The 15,075-nt window shown below is 34.3% G+C and overlaps 3 protein-coding genes across 3 annotated transcripts; 1 reads left to right on the forward strand and 2 right to left on the reverse strand.

Moving 5' to 3' along the window:
- Positions 1-2,094: 2,094 nt before the first annotated feature.
- On the reverse strand, positions 2,095-5,574 carry LOAG_18364 (hypothetical protein; the record flags this gene model as incomplete). Its single annotated transcript, XM_003142914.2, has 11 exons — positions 2,095-2,241; positions 2,589-2,756; positions 2,953-3,075; positions 3,279-3,428; positions 3,574-3,666; positions 3,813-3,904; positions 3,972-4,155; positions 4,411-4,586; positions 4,971-5,111; positions 5,278-5,434; positions 5,518-5,574. 11 exons carry the CDS (start codon positions 5,572-5,574, stop codon positions 2,095-2,097), a joined length of 1,488 nt encoding a protein of 495 aa, XP_003142962.2.
- A 190-nt stretch (positions 5,575-5,764) lies between these two features.
- On the reverse strand, positions 5,765-9,187 carry LOAG_18365 (hypothetical protein; the record flags this gene model as incomplete). Its single annotated transcript, XM_020451026.1, has 9 exons — positions 9,133-9,187; positions 8,529-8,707; positions 8,154-8,264; positions 7,725-7,819; positions 7,448-7,604; positions 7,145-7,234; positions 6,937-7,014; positions 6,261-6,422; positions 5,765-5,989 (listed from the first exon to the last, which is right to left on the reverse strand). The coding sequence occupies exons 1-9, from the start codon at positions 9,179-9,181 to the stop codon at positions 5,765-5,767; spliced, it is 1,146 nt and encodes a 381-aa protein (XP_020305229.1). The 5' UTR covers positions 9,182-9,187.
- Positions 9,188-9,405: 218 nt separating this feature from the next.
- On the forward strand, positions 9,406-14,169 carry LOAG_07382 (MBOAT family protein; the record flags this gene model as incomplete). Its single annotated transcript, XM_020447408.1, has 12 exons — positions 9,406-9,525; positions 9,742-9,850; positions 10,087-10,194; positions 10,321-10,427; positions 10,661-10,792; positions 11,187-11,368; positions 11,473-11,581; positions 11,799-11,885; positions 12,083-12,249; positions 12,484-12,631; positions 12,868-13,026; positions 13,274-14,169. 12 exons carry the CDS (start codon positions 9,406-9,408, stop codon positions 13,388-13,390), a joined length of 1,545 nt encoding a protein of 514 aa, XP_020302357.1. The 3' UTR covers positions 13,391-14,169.
- Positions 14,170-15,075: the final 906 nt, after the last annotated feature.

A 15,075-nucleotide genomic window follows, 5' to 3' on the forward strand; every position in this document is an offset into this window, starting at 1 on the left:
CTATGATATGATGCGATGAATCCATGAGATATTAACGTATTGGTTTCACTGAATGATTTACTTCACTTGACTCTCATGAATTTTCTTAGTCAGCTTGGTCCCTGATATAGAATTTCTGAGCACCTTTCTCGAACATATCCATCTACATAGGGAAATTTTTATTTTTGGGAGCAGAAAATTTATTATTTGCAAAGGATACATAAACAGGTAATAAAATAGCGGTTACAGTCGAAGTGAAATCGAATTGAAAAAAATATATTAGTTGTCCTACTTCGGTCTTCGTGTAAGACAAAAGCACGACAACAAAAATATTGCATGTTTTGCAGTTTGCACCAGGAAATATAAAGGACAAAAACATATATTGGCCACAAGTTTAGAAGTTTTTGAAATCAAGATAATCGAATCCCACATACATATACGGTGCAACTCAAAGATACTGGAAACTTTCACCAGAATCCTGTCAAATGATATACCAATCTCTTGAACTTACAAGCTTTCTTTCACCACATGAATTCTCATCAAAACATCTGCTACAAAAACGGCTAACGACTGAACTCAATTTGGGATCCGAGAAATGAAACAATAATCACCACAAATGTAACTTCAACTACTTCACAATGGCAGGAATATAAAAATGATGGAAATTCAAACGGATACAAATTAAAAGCTCTTTGGCTGTAACCCCAGAAAGACTGCCGATAGTACCGCTGCAATCGATTGTGATTTTAAATTACCATTTTCATATTGAAATATAAAACTTTAGATTAAGGAATGTTATAAAAATCTTGCAAGTAAGCGAAAACCACCACAAGATTTGAAGGCTGATATTACAAGTTTACAGTAATTTTGAAGGCAAATTCTCCTGTTTTCAAAACAATATGATCAAAAATGTTGATATTTTCCATTTGAAAATTTGAGAATTATATTTACAAGAAAAACGACTTTACAATTCTTTAAAAATAGCATCCATGTGCAAAAACATTTCATTTTTTCCATACTTATAGCCTAATTCCCTCAATTGCTCACCCAACATCCGGACACATGTTTTATATAAATCCGTATCTTTCCGCATACTGTTGTTAATCGATGTACGCGAAATTTTCCTTGTTGAGCTTCGAAGAAGCAGTAAAAACTGGATCACAGCTCCATAACTGAAAGTGTACCTTAAGAAGGCAAATCATATATTTCTAAGAAATGTGATTTGTAAAAAATGTCACCTAATTACATAGTATGCGTATCCCGACAATTATATCTATGTACTTACAGTAATGGTTGCACTTTTTAGTTTTTTTTTAGAAAAAAAAAACAAATCCATCTCTTTTAACAGCCTATGGAGTGTAACAGAAAGAAAAAAAACCAATGAATTTCATCTTCTTGCATAGTATTTGCAAATAAGATACGACTTTCGATTTGATCCTTGAAATAAACAAGTACGGAACTGTAAAAAGCATATAATAAGTGTTCTAGTTAATTCCTAAATTATCATATTACATATCCAACAAATCTCCCGCCTCAGCGAACAAAGAGAATGTCCTTCATTCAATTTGCAAATTGAGACAAAACTATCAAAACCAAATATAATACGATCCGAGAATGCTGATGTCGTACAACTCAAATAGTGATAAAAAATTCAACTTGCACAAAATTTCAGGAAATAATCCCGTAGATGGAAATAGTGCCAACTTTATTTATATCAAGATCTCAAAATGTCACCACTAAAAAAAATGAAATGAAAAAGGATTACCATCGCAATAATCGGTGCTTCAACAACACTTTGTTAACCCAAAAATTAGTGGCCTCATTAAGTTCCAAACATGGATCAAGTGGGTTTTGAATAATTCCTACCTAAATATATCATCCTAAATCAGTACAATTACGAATAGATTGTTGGAAATTAACTTTAGAACTTCGGATCGCTTTCAAAAATCTTAAAATTCCAAAAATCGGGAAAGCGAATCCAATAGAGTATTTTTAGCAGCTCTTCAGCTAAAATTCCGATTTTCGAACAAAAAGACAATGAGGAATACATTATGTGTGCATAAAAAGAGAAGGCATTAAGTAACAATACTGAAAATTTGTAAAATTTATTTCCAATTAAACCAATACATTTTTATTGGTCACCAAAAATCCTTCTAAAACTATGTCAGCAATAATTTTTGCTTGCTCAGCAATTATATTCGACGTTAGCAATCCGCAGCTGTTCAAAGTGCTGTAGATAGAAAGCCATGCTTCAGCTATCTTCTGTAATAAATACATGTGCTTAAAATACTGTTTTCAACAGAAAGATCTAATTTTTCAATGCAATTTTATGTCATGTGAGAACTCGTACAATTTCAAGACAATAACTAAAACTAAGAGAACTGGACCAAAATGCAAAGACCGAAAAAACTTGCTTTACGGCCAAAATCTCCAAAGTTGGACTTTGAACAGGCTGCTACATACTTGAAAATGGAAATCGACAAGCTTGCTATTGGTACTTCTGTCAGTTCATTATTGACGGTCTGAGAACAAAATGAATTACATAACTCTTATACTTTAATTTTTCGAGTGAAGGCGTATTGGAAACAATAGTTTTTTATATAACCAACCGCAGTAATAATCAAATTTTTGAACAATTCTATCACAACTACAAGAAGTCGAACAGCGCCACGACTGTTTTTCATATTATCAATCCACTGAACATCATACAGTTCTGCTCTGAACGCAAATGGCGTGTTATAAGTCTTAAGTTGTTGTGTCCACAAACCGATATATGTCTGAAATGCATCTTTCATGAGCTTTGCATTTCCAGTTGGATTAATTCCCAGAACTTTTCCTAAGCTCAAAATGAAAAACTTGGAGTTTCTTCCTAAATTCTAATTTTTTTGAAATGACCAAAATCATTTGATCTATTAGAACAAGAAAGATCATGATAAATGCTTTCCCAATTTTTGTTATGCAAACACTTTTTACCTCGAAAACTTTGATCATTATATCCAACTGCTCGTCAGTTAGATCCGTCAAAAATTCTGGCACAACCGACTCTTTTAACCATTTTACATCATCCCGCATATTTTTCAACAGTTCTTCCTCATCCTGAAAATGCGAAAAACCGTTTTTAATGTTACAATCAGTTTTTGCTCTGGCTGCATCCGAATTTCCAGTTTTTTTCAAGTTAACAGATTAAACTTGAGTACTCAAAAAATATAAATGAAAGTATTTCGAATTCGTGTAATTTCACAAGAAATTTAATGATAAGATAAGTTTATCTCTTCCATATTCTCAGAAAAAAAAGGAACCTGCTTACTGCCAGTAAGAATCATAACAGCTAGAATATACTGCGTACGAATACCGCAAATTATATTTTCAAAAGTAAAAGTAAAGGTAGAGAATCGAAGTCTTTTTTGCAAAATATTTTCCATGATTAATTGACGCAATGAAGTGAGAGCCTAAAAAATAACTAGACTCGCTTATGAGGAAAAGAAAGCTATCATATGATAAAATTCTTAACACAGATGAGCTTATACAAACCGTTCGTTGTTACTTTTATTTCATGCATCACTAATCATAAGTTTTCACACAAACCATTCTTACCTTGCAATATCTGGAAAGATAAATAGGATAGTTGTGCTCCAGATCATGCTTCATTTCTGGTTGCTTTATAATGCGGTCCAAATATAATAATGACTACAAATTTTATCATTAATAGTCAAGAGATGAAATCGGAAGTAACTAACCAGTAACTGACATTTTTCTATAACCGAAAAAAAACAAAAAACAAAAAAAAAGAAAAAAAAATAGAAAAACAGTACGTAAAGAAAAGGAAATCTTACCCGATTAAACGCGTCAGCCGTAAGTTTCGACTTCCTTTCACGCTTCTTCGGTGGACTATCCTCGCACACTTCGCGTTTCACAGTTTCGAATGCTGGAAAAATATGAACAAAAGACCTGATAATGAGATCTCAAAAATGTCTAAATTTGAATGCTTGTACCATCATCGATAAATTTCAGGAGAGCCAAAAAATCCCAACTGGTAGCTGCTTCCAAGTAAATTGCTGCTTTTTCATCATCCAAACTATCATTTTGCAACAGTTCCTGCAGTACTAATACTCTTCCTTCCTTCCAGTCGTCCAAGGTCTTTCCCAAATGCATTATTGCTTCCAAAATCGGTGTATTCTAAAAAAGGTTCGACACTTATTTCAACATCAATACCAAAATTTGAAAATACAGAAAACTGATTTTGGACTTCAGAATCCCATGAGGGCTTCAAATAGTTTGATTAGTATTACTATTCATTTCATATCACTAAATGTCGATATCGACGTCTTATTATCAACTCTAAAAAGAAACGCTGACATTTAGAAAAGTTTCGTCAATGGAAAACTGAAAAAAAATCTGATTAAGATTTGAAGCCCTTCAATTTTTACTTACTCGATAGCGCAAAAATGCAAATTTAAACAATTTAGTGATAAGTCTTCGCAGATTCTCATTTTCCTTTGCATACTTTTCATTATCTAAGATAAGACGTAGCGGAAACCACATTACCACCAAACAGTTCAGCAGCAAATGTGATGAATTCCAAAGCTCAAATTTTTCGCTTGTTTCATCTGCAACTGATTAGAACTAATTTCAGTATTCACAGAATCGCTTTTTTGCAAGAACTGAGATCGACCCAATCATCAGGATCACTATTTTAGTCCAAACATAATGTCCATCGATTAAAAGTAAGACCAATTTATGAGAGATCATACAGAACTTGCCATGTAAATTTTAGTTTAAACCACTTGCTGTTCAGGTTAACGATGATGGCAGTATGCACTATGTTGCTGTGTCAGTTAACTTGATAAGCATCCAAGGAATGAGTTTAATCATTCCCGACATCCGAAATCCTTGTCATACCCGCATCGTGGTAAGAAACAAAACAAGGTACCTAGTTTTTTTTTTTTTTTTTTTGGAAAATTAATACATATAAATAGATTGCAAAATCTTACCCCGAACTGGCCGAATGAATGATTCACATATGGTCGCCTCCGCGCATAAGGACATTGCTTCATCTGTTTCGCAACCATCGACTTCTTCCAGTGAACGCAATGTTTTATATACAGCAAGCACTAATGATTTCGCATGTTGAACTGATGAAAAATATGCAAAATTATGAAATATAATTATGAAACGAGAACAAATATCAAATGTCATAGGGGCAATTTCTTCCAGCAACTTTCAACTTTTTATTATTCAAGATGCTCACTTTCAATGCCCTGATATGTAAAAATCAATGATCAAAATGCAGAAACCAACCAGCATTTCCGACCGAAATTAAATTTTCAGTAATAACTATATGATGGAAAGACAAAGCAGCGGTTTCACTCTCTCGTCCCATAACAATTATGCGACGGATCACTTCATCCGGTTTCAGTCCTGGTTTCATATATGATGGCAGCAGCAGTTTCACGATCTCGAAAAGAAAGGAATATCAGTGAATGGAGTTGAAACAAGAGTGTTTACTATCATTAAACCATTTCAAACGATTTTATTTACCTCTTTCCGTACTATGTCAGATTCCTCAAGAGCAAAAACCTTCAAAATGCAATCCATCTTCACCACTTCGCTAAGCTAAAATATTTCTTATTTATACAATTTATCAGAAAACGGGATCCATACTTATTCAGTTTTATTTGCTACATATTTACTGCTGAAACAATTATTAGAAGTTCCCTAAAATTTAGCATATTTTCTTTCTAACGTACATCAAATTGAGCTACTTTTCAAAAGGGAAAAATCAGCATTAACAAGCCTTGATAAAACGATGGCCTACTAGCGCATTTAGTAACTTAAATGCAGCTAATCGAACATGATCACAACGATCATTGATCCCCCTGTTATCAAACAGACATTTTAGAGCCCTCTCACAAGCATTCAGAGCACTGCCGCAGCGTAAAAGATCGCGCATTCCTTCGTAAACTGCTATTCTCACGCTAACAATGCTATCCACTGATAAAATATCGATAATCTAAAAAAAATTGGTAACTGGTAATAATAATGCATATAATTACGGAAAACAGGAAACATTTATAAAGTGTGATAAAACGCTATTAATTTGCAAATGAAAATTAAACCGTGAGGAAGGAGACTTATAAAAGGCGCAGGCTGTATTAGTTCTACTACCTGCGTAACTCAAAGTTGATACCTTAATGATAATTTTTACTGAAGGAAGGAATCGCCTTTTTCAAATTACTGGTACGTACTGAAAACAACTAGAGCCTTTAAATGTTGGGAATTACCTGCGTCAAACACTGCTTGATAAAATCTAGAGGAAATATATCGAAATAAGCGCTCAGTATGAATAATGTTCGTCTGCATGCCTCAGATCGAATTACATAACTATCATCTTTCAGAAGATCGATAATTATTCCTTGCTGTAGACTAACATTTTCCGCATTTTCCTGAACGAACTAATTCCAATTACAATTTCGAATTTCAATGGATTTGTTTATTTTGATAGTGTTCATGATGAACATACGGAACTGAATGTATTACTTCGTGCTAGGCATCAAATACTGTAAAATGCATTTCATAAATCCTGATTGGACGTCTTACTCAACCAGAAGCTCATGCTTTAACAACACATTTTACTCATAAAAATATTTTATGAAAGTGGATTTGGGAATTCTAAATAACTTTGATTTTATAAGATAGATTTTGATCTTAATTCTGGGGTGATCTACAAGACAATGGCTTTGTTTGCAAATTCCTACGTTAAATACATGTATTAAATGCAAAAAATAATGATCATGCTTTGTTCTTGTATCACATAAAGAAACTATGATCAAAATATTGCGTGAATCATTCGATTTTATTTATGGCCCACAATACTGCAGCAAGCAAGGCTCCCACCCCAACTGATAAAAATCCAGTGTCTTGCACCTCAATAGAATCCTCTCTTTAGTTAAAACATACGATATCATCATCCGAAACAAATGGATAGAACGGCAAAAAAAGGCAGCAAGCATTGCATCGTACCGTTTCATTAGCCGCCTTAAACAATATTATTTTTGCAAAAAAACAGACTTAATAGTTGAAAAAAATATATATTTTAAAATTCCAAACTCTCTCGGCCAACAATTGTTGACTAAATCGAAGAAAAAGTTCAAGAAAGAATGGAAACCTTCAAACAACGCCATAGATTCGGTTCGAATGTACGATATATCATTGCATCAACCTGTTTGTTCCTAGCTTTCCCGAAAGACTCGAGCATCTGCAATTCTTAAAACTTTGTATCAAAATTATTGTTGCTCAAGTACACTGTTTTACTACAATTACGGTTTGTTCATGTTGGTTTGCTCATGTTTGCTAGCTATATCTGTTTCGTATCTGAACAATTCATAAAATCTCAAAGTAAAATACACATATTTTCTGAAGGCAATTGACTAAATTTTAATGAAATAGCAAGTAGGATTAATCATGATACCGCCATAAATTTTTTATTACAACGAAGATGCTGTAAGGCATAATAGACGACGTCCATAAAAATTCTTTCCAATCGATGCTGTAATCTATGAGCACCATCTTTCATAGCATTCTTCCAGGCCAATAATAAAACTTCACCGTAATTGGCACATTGTGTCCTCAAGTATGGATATACAGAAATGAAATGAAATAACAAACAGATTAAAAAAGATTCCAAAAGTATTCATCAGATCCGAAATCGATTCAACTTGATGTTAAAAAAATAAGTTTTCACTGACTTGCTTGTCTTTTCGGACGTGACCACTTTCTTGACTAACATCCAGAATTTGTCGACACCAATTTTTGAAATGAAATGAGCTGCCAGTTTCTTGCCCTGAGTGAATGATGAAATATTAGCAATCTCAATTACAAAATCGAACCCCAAAACTGAGTTACTTAATAAAGTACATGAATAAGCAAATTGTGAACAGAAAGAAAAATTTTATATGCTAACAACCTATCCGCAAGTCCTGCAAATTCAGAAAGCTCTCCGCAAATCGGATTATTTGTGAAATCAATTGATTTACAGAATATTTTTATTGAAAAATGTCCGAAACTGTTAAATGCTTAAAGTTATTAAGAACTTGAGAAAAAAAAACCGAGGATGAAAATTCCTGATAAGGGTAACAAGCATTACAGAAACAGTGGTATTATTTTAGGTTACAAACTTCCAGTGAAGTAATGAAGTAGGGTTCGTAAACGGCACGCCTCAGTTCGTTAACTGTACACTTCTCCAACACTTCATCTACATCCAAACAAAGACGTTTCAAAAGCTGTTTCTGAAAATCGTAGAAATTCTGTACGGCGATTGAGGACTCAACTGGTGAAAATACCGATGCCAAACTATTTCAGCTAGTCTGAAATCTAAGCCTCTCGGTCTCTCGGGATGTAAAACGAGAAATGAAAGAACGAGATGCGCAATGAGAAGTGTTCCGGAATTCCACTAGAACCTTCCTCTAAAGGTAACTCCATTTCCATCCATTAAAATTTAAAAGTGAAGCAAATCTCAACTTGAGAACTGGAAAAGAGTCTTGGAAAAATACCTGGCCACGAATCGGTTTCATAGCCTTGACCAACAAATTGCTATAAGAACTTAATTCATAATCCAACTTCGACATGTTTCCTTCATCTTCTCTATTTCCATCTCTGGTCTTCATATTTTTTCCTTTATGTTTTAATTTCTGGACTTCCAATGCATTGAAAAGGAAGGTCGGCTCATTACCTGCATTATCCACTTTACCCGTTGCAAATAATAACAGGCTTATTCATATAACAAGTTCCAGAACTAATCTGGTTCTTGATTCAGATATGAGATCTATGTTATAATTCATACGTTAAAGTACTTTGTGAATTTCAGTTAGAATTAAATAGATACTGACCAGTCGAGTAACAGTGAGGATGCCTCTTCCCCTACTGAAAGTTACTCTGATAACCTATCTATTCTGCGTTACATGTTTTCCTTAAATAAAACTCGTTGCACTAAACGACAAGAGGATTCCAAACCAAGCCAAAGAATTAGCATAATCCTGGGAGATGGTCTGTGACCGCACGGCATTTCCTGTTCCTAAGTGATGTAAAAAAGCAGTGGCTGGGCAATATGCATGGATTATTACTACTACGATACTTTTAATGAACAAAAAAACGAACCGGCGGAGCGATTTTTTCTCGCACATTGATCCGTTTTTTTCCTCGACATTTCCACTCCTAAATGCATATATTGCTATATTCAATTCCTAATGTATAGCGCAATGCTCGCATGCAATGCGTCCCGCCACCTGAGGCATCTCGGCCACCCGAAGCACGGCACTACCCGAGGTCTCACCACCTAAAATGGAACAAAACCCAATAACCTCAGCAAATTGTCAGCACTCCCGCCAAATCCATAAATTTGATTAACATTCATGAGTCCCACAACGAAAGATGGCTTACGGTGTCACGCCAATGCTGCAGTATTTGTCAAAATGGATAAAGATTGTGGGTTTCAGAGAGAATCTCGGTAGTCAGAGCACCGAGATGTTAGCACTCTGGGTTTTCTGTCGGGTTAAGCGCTTTGGAGGTTGACCTCGAAGATGTCGAAAATTTGTTCGATTTGTTTGTTTCTGTGCGTAGGTCTCGATCCGGAATGTTGTACATACAGAAGAAAAATAGGTTAAGGTAATGCTGTAGTGACTCCGTATTAGGGCTAACCTTCCGGATTGGGAATTTTGAGGTTTTGTAACAAGTTCTGCTTGGAAGTACGGAGATGGGTGATTTCAGCGGCTTATCGGACTTAAAGGAAAGGAAACAATGGGTATACTGTCGGCACTATCAACAGCGGTGCATATACGTGAAGATGGTCTAGTCTTGTTCATTACCGTCCTTGCTGGTAGGTCATCTTGTCAGCAAAGTATGTATCTGCTTAGTATTAAACGATAGATAAATTATCAACAAGAAACAGTAGATATAATATCAACCGCCAGTAGATAACACTGGCTATTAAATTATTTATCAGTTTCTTTTCTAAGGAAATGATCATTTATTAGTGGAAAGATTCCGTCAGCACCTGTTGTATTTTGATTATGGTAAAAGTGTATCAGTGGAATAAACTGATGACATTTTCAGGGTATCCACTGGCGGCAGTTTATCGGTCAGTATTTTACAATAAGTCGCCTATTGTACAATATGCTTACTTTGTGGTTGCTGGTTTGGCACTTTATCTGTTCAATTATGGTACCATTTTTTGATATCTATTCCAGAAGCAGTATGAATCAGTAACTCTAGCCGCTTTCTCTGAAGGACATTCGATAAGAACTTTTGATTGTTTCTGTTACTTGTGAAATTGGTCTTATTTTCCAGGTGCTGCAGTACTTCACAGCATTGTAAGTATTTTACTAGCATATTGGATTGTGACATATTTTCCAGGCCAAAAAATTTCCGTTTTGTTAGCTCATCTTGCATTTCTGGTAAGTTTTTGGTTCTGAGTGCAGTAACTTTCCATAAAGTTTCATTTTTTGTTTTACCTTTGATTCACATGTTTTCAAATATAAAATATTTATCGTGTGTGTGCTTTAAATTTTTAGAACGATTATAGTGCAACACTGTTTACTTATTGTTATGGCTGCGAAAAAGTGAAGGTACTTCTTGGGTAAAAGCTTTTCAAATTTACTTTGGAAAATTTTTTTTTTTTGAATCCCAGGGGCATTTATTAATTGGCTACAGTTATTCGGAAACTGATAATTATGATATTAACTGGACAACATCGTTCTGTATAATGACTTTACGTTTCATTGGTCTTGTTATGGATGTTTACGATGGACACAAACCAGCGGTATATTCCTAAAATTTTATACGCTGATATGGTCACTGTATCTGTTGCGATGCGGGGAAGTAATGCAAAAATATGGATCTTCGTCGTCTAAACTTTTTTTGTTCTCTATTGTATTAATCTTTATTTTTAGGGCTATCTTTGTTTCGTAAACCTGATTACAAAAATTTTGCATCATAGAATATTTCACTTTTCCTTTGTTTAAAAAAGAAAAAGGGAGAAAATTGTATCGTTAGTATCTCAACGGTAATTGATCATTCCCTGATAAAAAAAATAAGTGTAAGAAACTGGTTTCATCTCCTTTTTTTATGTGTAATATGCTTATTTGCGACTTTATCTCATGGAAGCCTTTCTTTTTCAATTTCGAATTTGGTGCATTAATCAAATGCTTTTTCAGGGTAAATTGGAAACATATCAGATGCAAACAGCAATAAAAAAGCCTCCCAATCTTTTAGAAATTGCAGCTTTTGGGTACTTTTTTTGTGGCACCTTTACTGGCCCACTTTACTCCCTTTCTCGCTTTCGGTCATTTGTCGCTGGCGATTATCTTGACACCAAGAAAGAAGTACGTATGTCAGGGTTAGTTTTTTCATTTTATTCTTTAGATTTAGATGCACATGATCACTGGACCATCTTTTTGAATATGATAACGATCATTTTAAAATAGTGCCCCTTAATTTCAGGTTTATGCCGAGCTTGGGACGTTTTGTAGCGGCTTGTTTCTACATTATTATGCATCATTGGGGGACCTTATGGATACCGAATGAATATTTTAACTCCCCTCAGTTCTTTGTTAGTGTTTAAATTATGAATAGATTAATTGCTATCCATTTTTCCTTAAATTTCTTTATGGATTGAACCTTCTTAACCATGAAAATAAAGTAAAAATCAAGGACCTTGCAGCTATTCGCATCCACTGAAATAATTTTCTGTTTGACTGGGCCAATTTGACACTTCTATTTAGGACTATTTTTGATGTCTTATTTGGGATTCATTTGTGGATTTTTAGGCGCTCTCATTTCGTTGGAAAGTAATCTGGATTGTATTGTGGTTCCGACTTACTATGTGTCGATATGTTTCTGTTTGGCTTTTTACTGTATGTTTTCGGTTATGTGCTATTTATTTGCCACTTATTACATTCAGGTGTTGTGCAGGTATTTATATTCAGATTTCAGTTGTCCTCTGTTGATGCATTTAACCAATGCATCCAAAGGCTTGATGCTTCGAAAGTGGTTATGGGAGGAGCAAATGTTGTACTGTATCATCTCATTTATCAAATATGACTTTCCACAGGAAGGAGCAGCAATATTGGCAGGTATTGCATATAACGGAAAAGATTCGAAAGGTAACGACCGTTGGGATGGCGTACGTGATGTCCATATAATAAGATGGGAATTTGGTTTGGATTTTCAAAGTGTTATTGACAGTTTCAATGTTGGCACAAACACTTTTGCTAAAAAGTAATTTTTGGATTTATTTATAGCCAGTGGCAAAGCTTGAGCTTAACTGTTCCAGTTAAGTTTCATCTACATATTGTAGTTAAACAGGACCAAACCGTTTTGGGATGAATTTAATCTCATTCCTCCATGTGTTAGACAAACGTCGCATCCAGACATATCCAATGATGAAAAACAGAAAATTGATAAACTCTTTTGCTTGATACTAATTGGTAATGTATCCATATTTTATTCTAGCCATTTGTATCGACGACTGCGGTGGTTGGGTAATCAAACCTATAGTCACTTAATAACGCTTATTTACCTCGCGATTTGGCATGGTTATCATCTTGGTTACTTCATCCTTTTTTTCCTTGAATTTGCATGTGTTCTAGCACAAAAACAGGCAGGTTCCAATGTTTTTATCTTTTATTCGTTGTAGCATTTTTATACAAATTTTTGTTCTGGCAGTTTTTCCGTCTTACTTCCAGATAATAGCTTTCTTTCAATGAAAATTGTTAATATAAAATTAGGAGGGTAAGAATAACGTAAATGAAAATAAAGTCGAAAAATACCTGATTCATTTGCTGCAACTTTTCATTGCTTCGTTTCTTCCTTTGAGTTATTTGAATCATTTTGTAGTTTTATTTACTGCTGAGTAAATCACCGAAGCTATCGTACTACTTAGCACAACCATATATGCTACCATTGAAATTTATTTCTGGACGCGTTGTGGTTAATGTTTCGATGGGTATCGGCTTTTTAACATTTGGTCTTATCAAAACGCGGTACTGGATAAGGGTCTGTTATCTTTTTCATCCAACTTCATTTTTGCTTTTTTTCAAAATATTTCAGATGATCAGATTCATTCGAAATTGTTATAATGGTCTTACCGAATCATTTTCGGTGGCGTTCACCAGCAGCTGACCATCTAAAATCCCTTTCTAGTCTTGTTGTGTCTGCCTCTAAAACATGTGGTTCTGGAATTTTCTTTTTTTGGAAAAGCAATAAATTTCCTGAAGCAAAATGTTTTAAACTTTTATTTCAGCCACTTCTCTCTGTGTACTGTTTTACGCATATATTTTTCATATTCATATGGCCATTATTTTATCGTTATTTACTTGGAGTAAGGTATAAAAAGACAATGAACGTTCGCAATCAATGAAATGGAAGCAGGGAAACTGGTTGGTCACGTGCTTAATAGTAGTTCGTAGCAATGTTTGCTACATTGTTTTAACTGTTAACACTGGTCTTAATATCTTTTTGTTTGTAAAAATTTGATTGATGTATTCGGATCTTGCTATGTTTTTTAAGTCATCACCTTGCCTTACTTTCCAAAAGTTCATTAATTAAATTCAATTTTTCTGTATGTATTAGAAGAACATTTCAATTCGTGCGTTTATTTTGTCGAAAACAAAAATCCATTTTGAATGTGGAACTGTTGCTCTTTGAAGGTCTCGTATTTCAGCTTCACTTATTCATAAGAAAATTTCTGGATGTTTTGTGGCAGAGATTTCTAAGAAACATTGTAGTTGTCACCATTTCTTATATCGCTGTGATTTTCCTTCTCCCTTCCCCTCCACTTTTTTTCCCCACCCACATTTCAGCTATTTCTTCCACTTTTCGATTCCAAAAAGACGAGAAAAATGGTGACTAGTTTTTGATACTTCTTAACTATATCCTGCTTTATGTTGTTATTAGCGATATACAGGAAATGCAGGAAATTCTTATCAAAAAAAATATTTAGGACAAGAGAGAATTGTGTAGTTACAAGTTAAAAAAAATTTATTCACCCAATGTTCTTCTAATCGGGATGTTGTCGCAGCTCTCATTCAGTGATCGGCAGCCCTGTCGCGATTTTGTTATCAAATTTTCAGGGTCACGTCTTAAGCGTAATTGGAAAATGGGGGGATCTCTTTTTATGCACTCCAATTTAGATTTTTGAATTAAAAAGTTTTATGCTGCCCGAGTACTTCATTCTTTAAATAAGTATTATGTAAAAATATTTCCATACCGTAGAAACTATTTTTAAATGATTATCACAAGCAGAATACTTTGCTTTAGCAAATGCATTTCTCCTGTTCATTAAATTGTATTGTTGATGCTATATCATACTGAACGAGCTCGAATAAATAAATGAAAAATTTTTATTACAATAGTGTAAGTCATAACTCATAATTAATTGTAAAATGGTTTGTGGCAAAATTTAAGTCGGATGGTCGATATGTATTAGGAACATTTGCGGTAGGTCAGTTCAACCCAGTGATCTTTCTGGGTAGTATCTGGATGACTTCCTGATCACTTTTACAAATAAAAACTAGTGGTACTGTAACGAATGCCCAGAGCTCTCGTTTCATCTTGCTTTGATTTAACGAAATGTGGGAACCTTTCAATTTTTAACCAATCATTAAAGAAGTACGGCTTCTTGTAATGAAAAACAAATCTTTCTCACATATCTTCTCGGCAAGATTCTGTCGTACAATTAATCGAACTAAACAAAGTCTGGGTAGCAAAGCGTTAGTAAGAAAATTCACCCAATTTTCTGATCAGCTGTAACACATCATTATGATGAACATTTTCGGATTATTGGCTGAATGTTTACGGTTGAAATATAAATTGTTCCAGAATTTACATGAATCGACTTTTTAAACTAATTTTTCGAATTAGTTTTCTGTAATATCTATTCGAGGACACTCGGATTACCTGAAAATGTTCTTTTCAATCAGTACTCCCTTCATGTAAATTCGTTTGGACGATTGTAAAAATGATTTTCTCATCGCCATGCTAAATTTAAACTTCACTCTGCACTCTGTTGACAAATCATTGAACAATAAGGAAAGCGTAAGAGTT

Source organism: Loa loa (genome assembly GCF_000183805.2).
Source record: "Loa loa unplaced genomic scaffold supercont3.278, whole genome shotgun sequence".
Taxonomy (NCBI): domain Eukaryota; kingdom Metazoa; phylum Nematoda; class Chromadorea; order Rhabditida; family Onchocercidae; genus Loa; species Loa loa.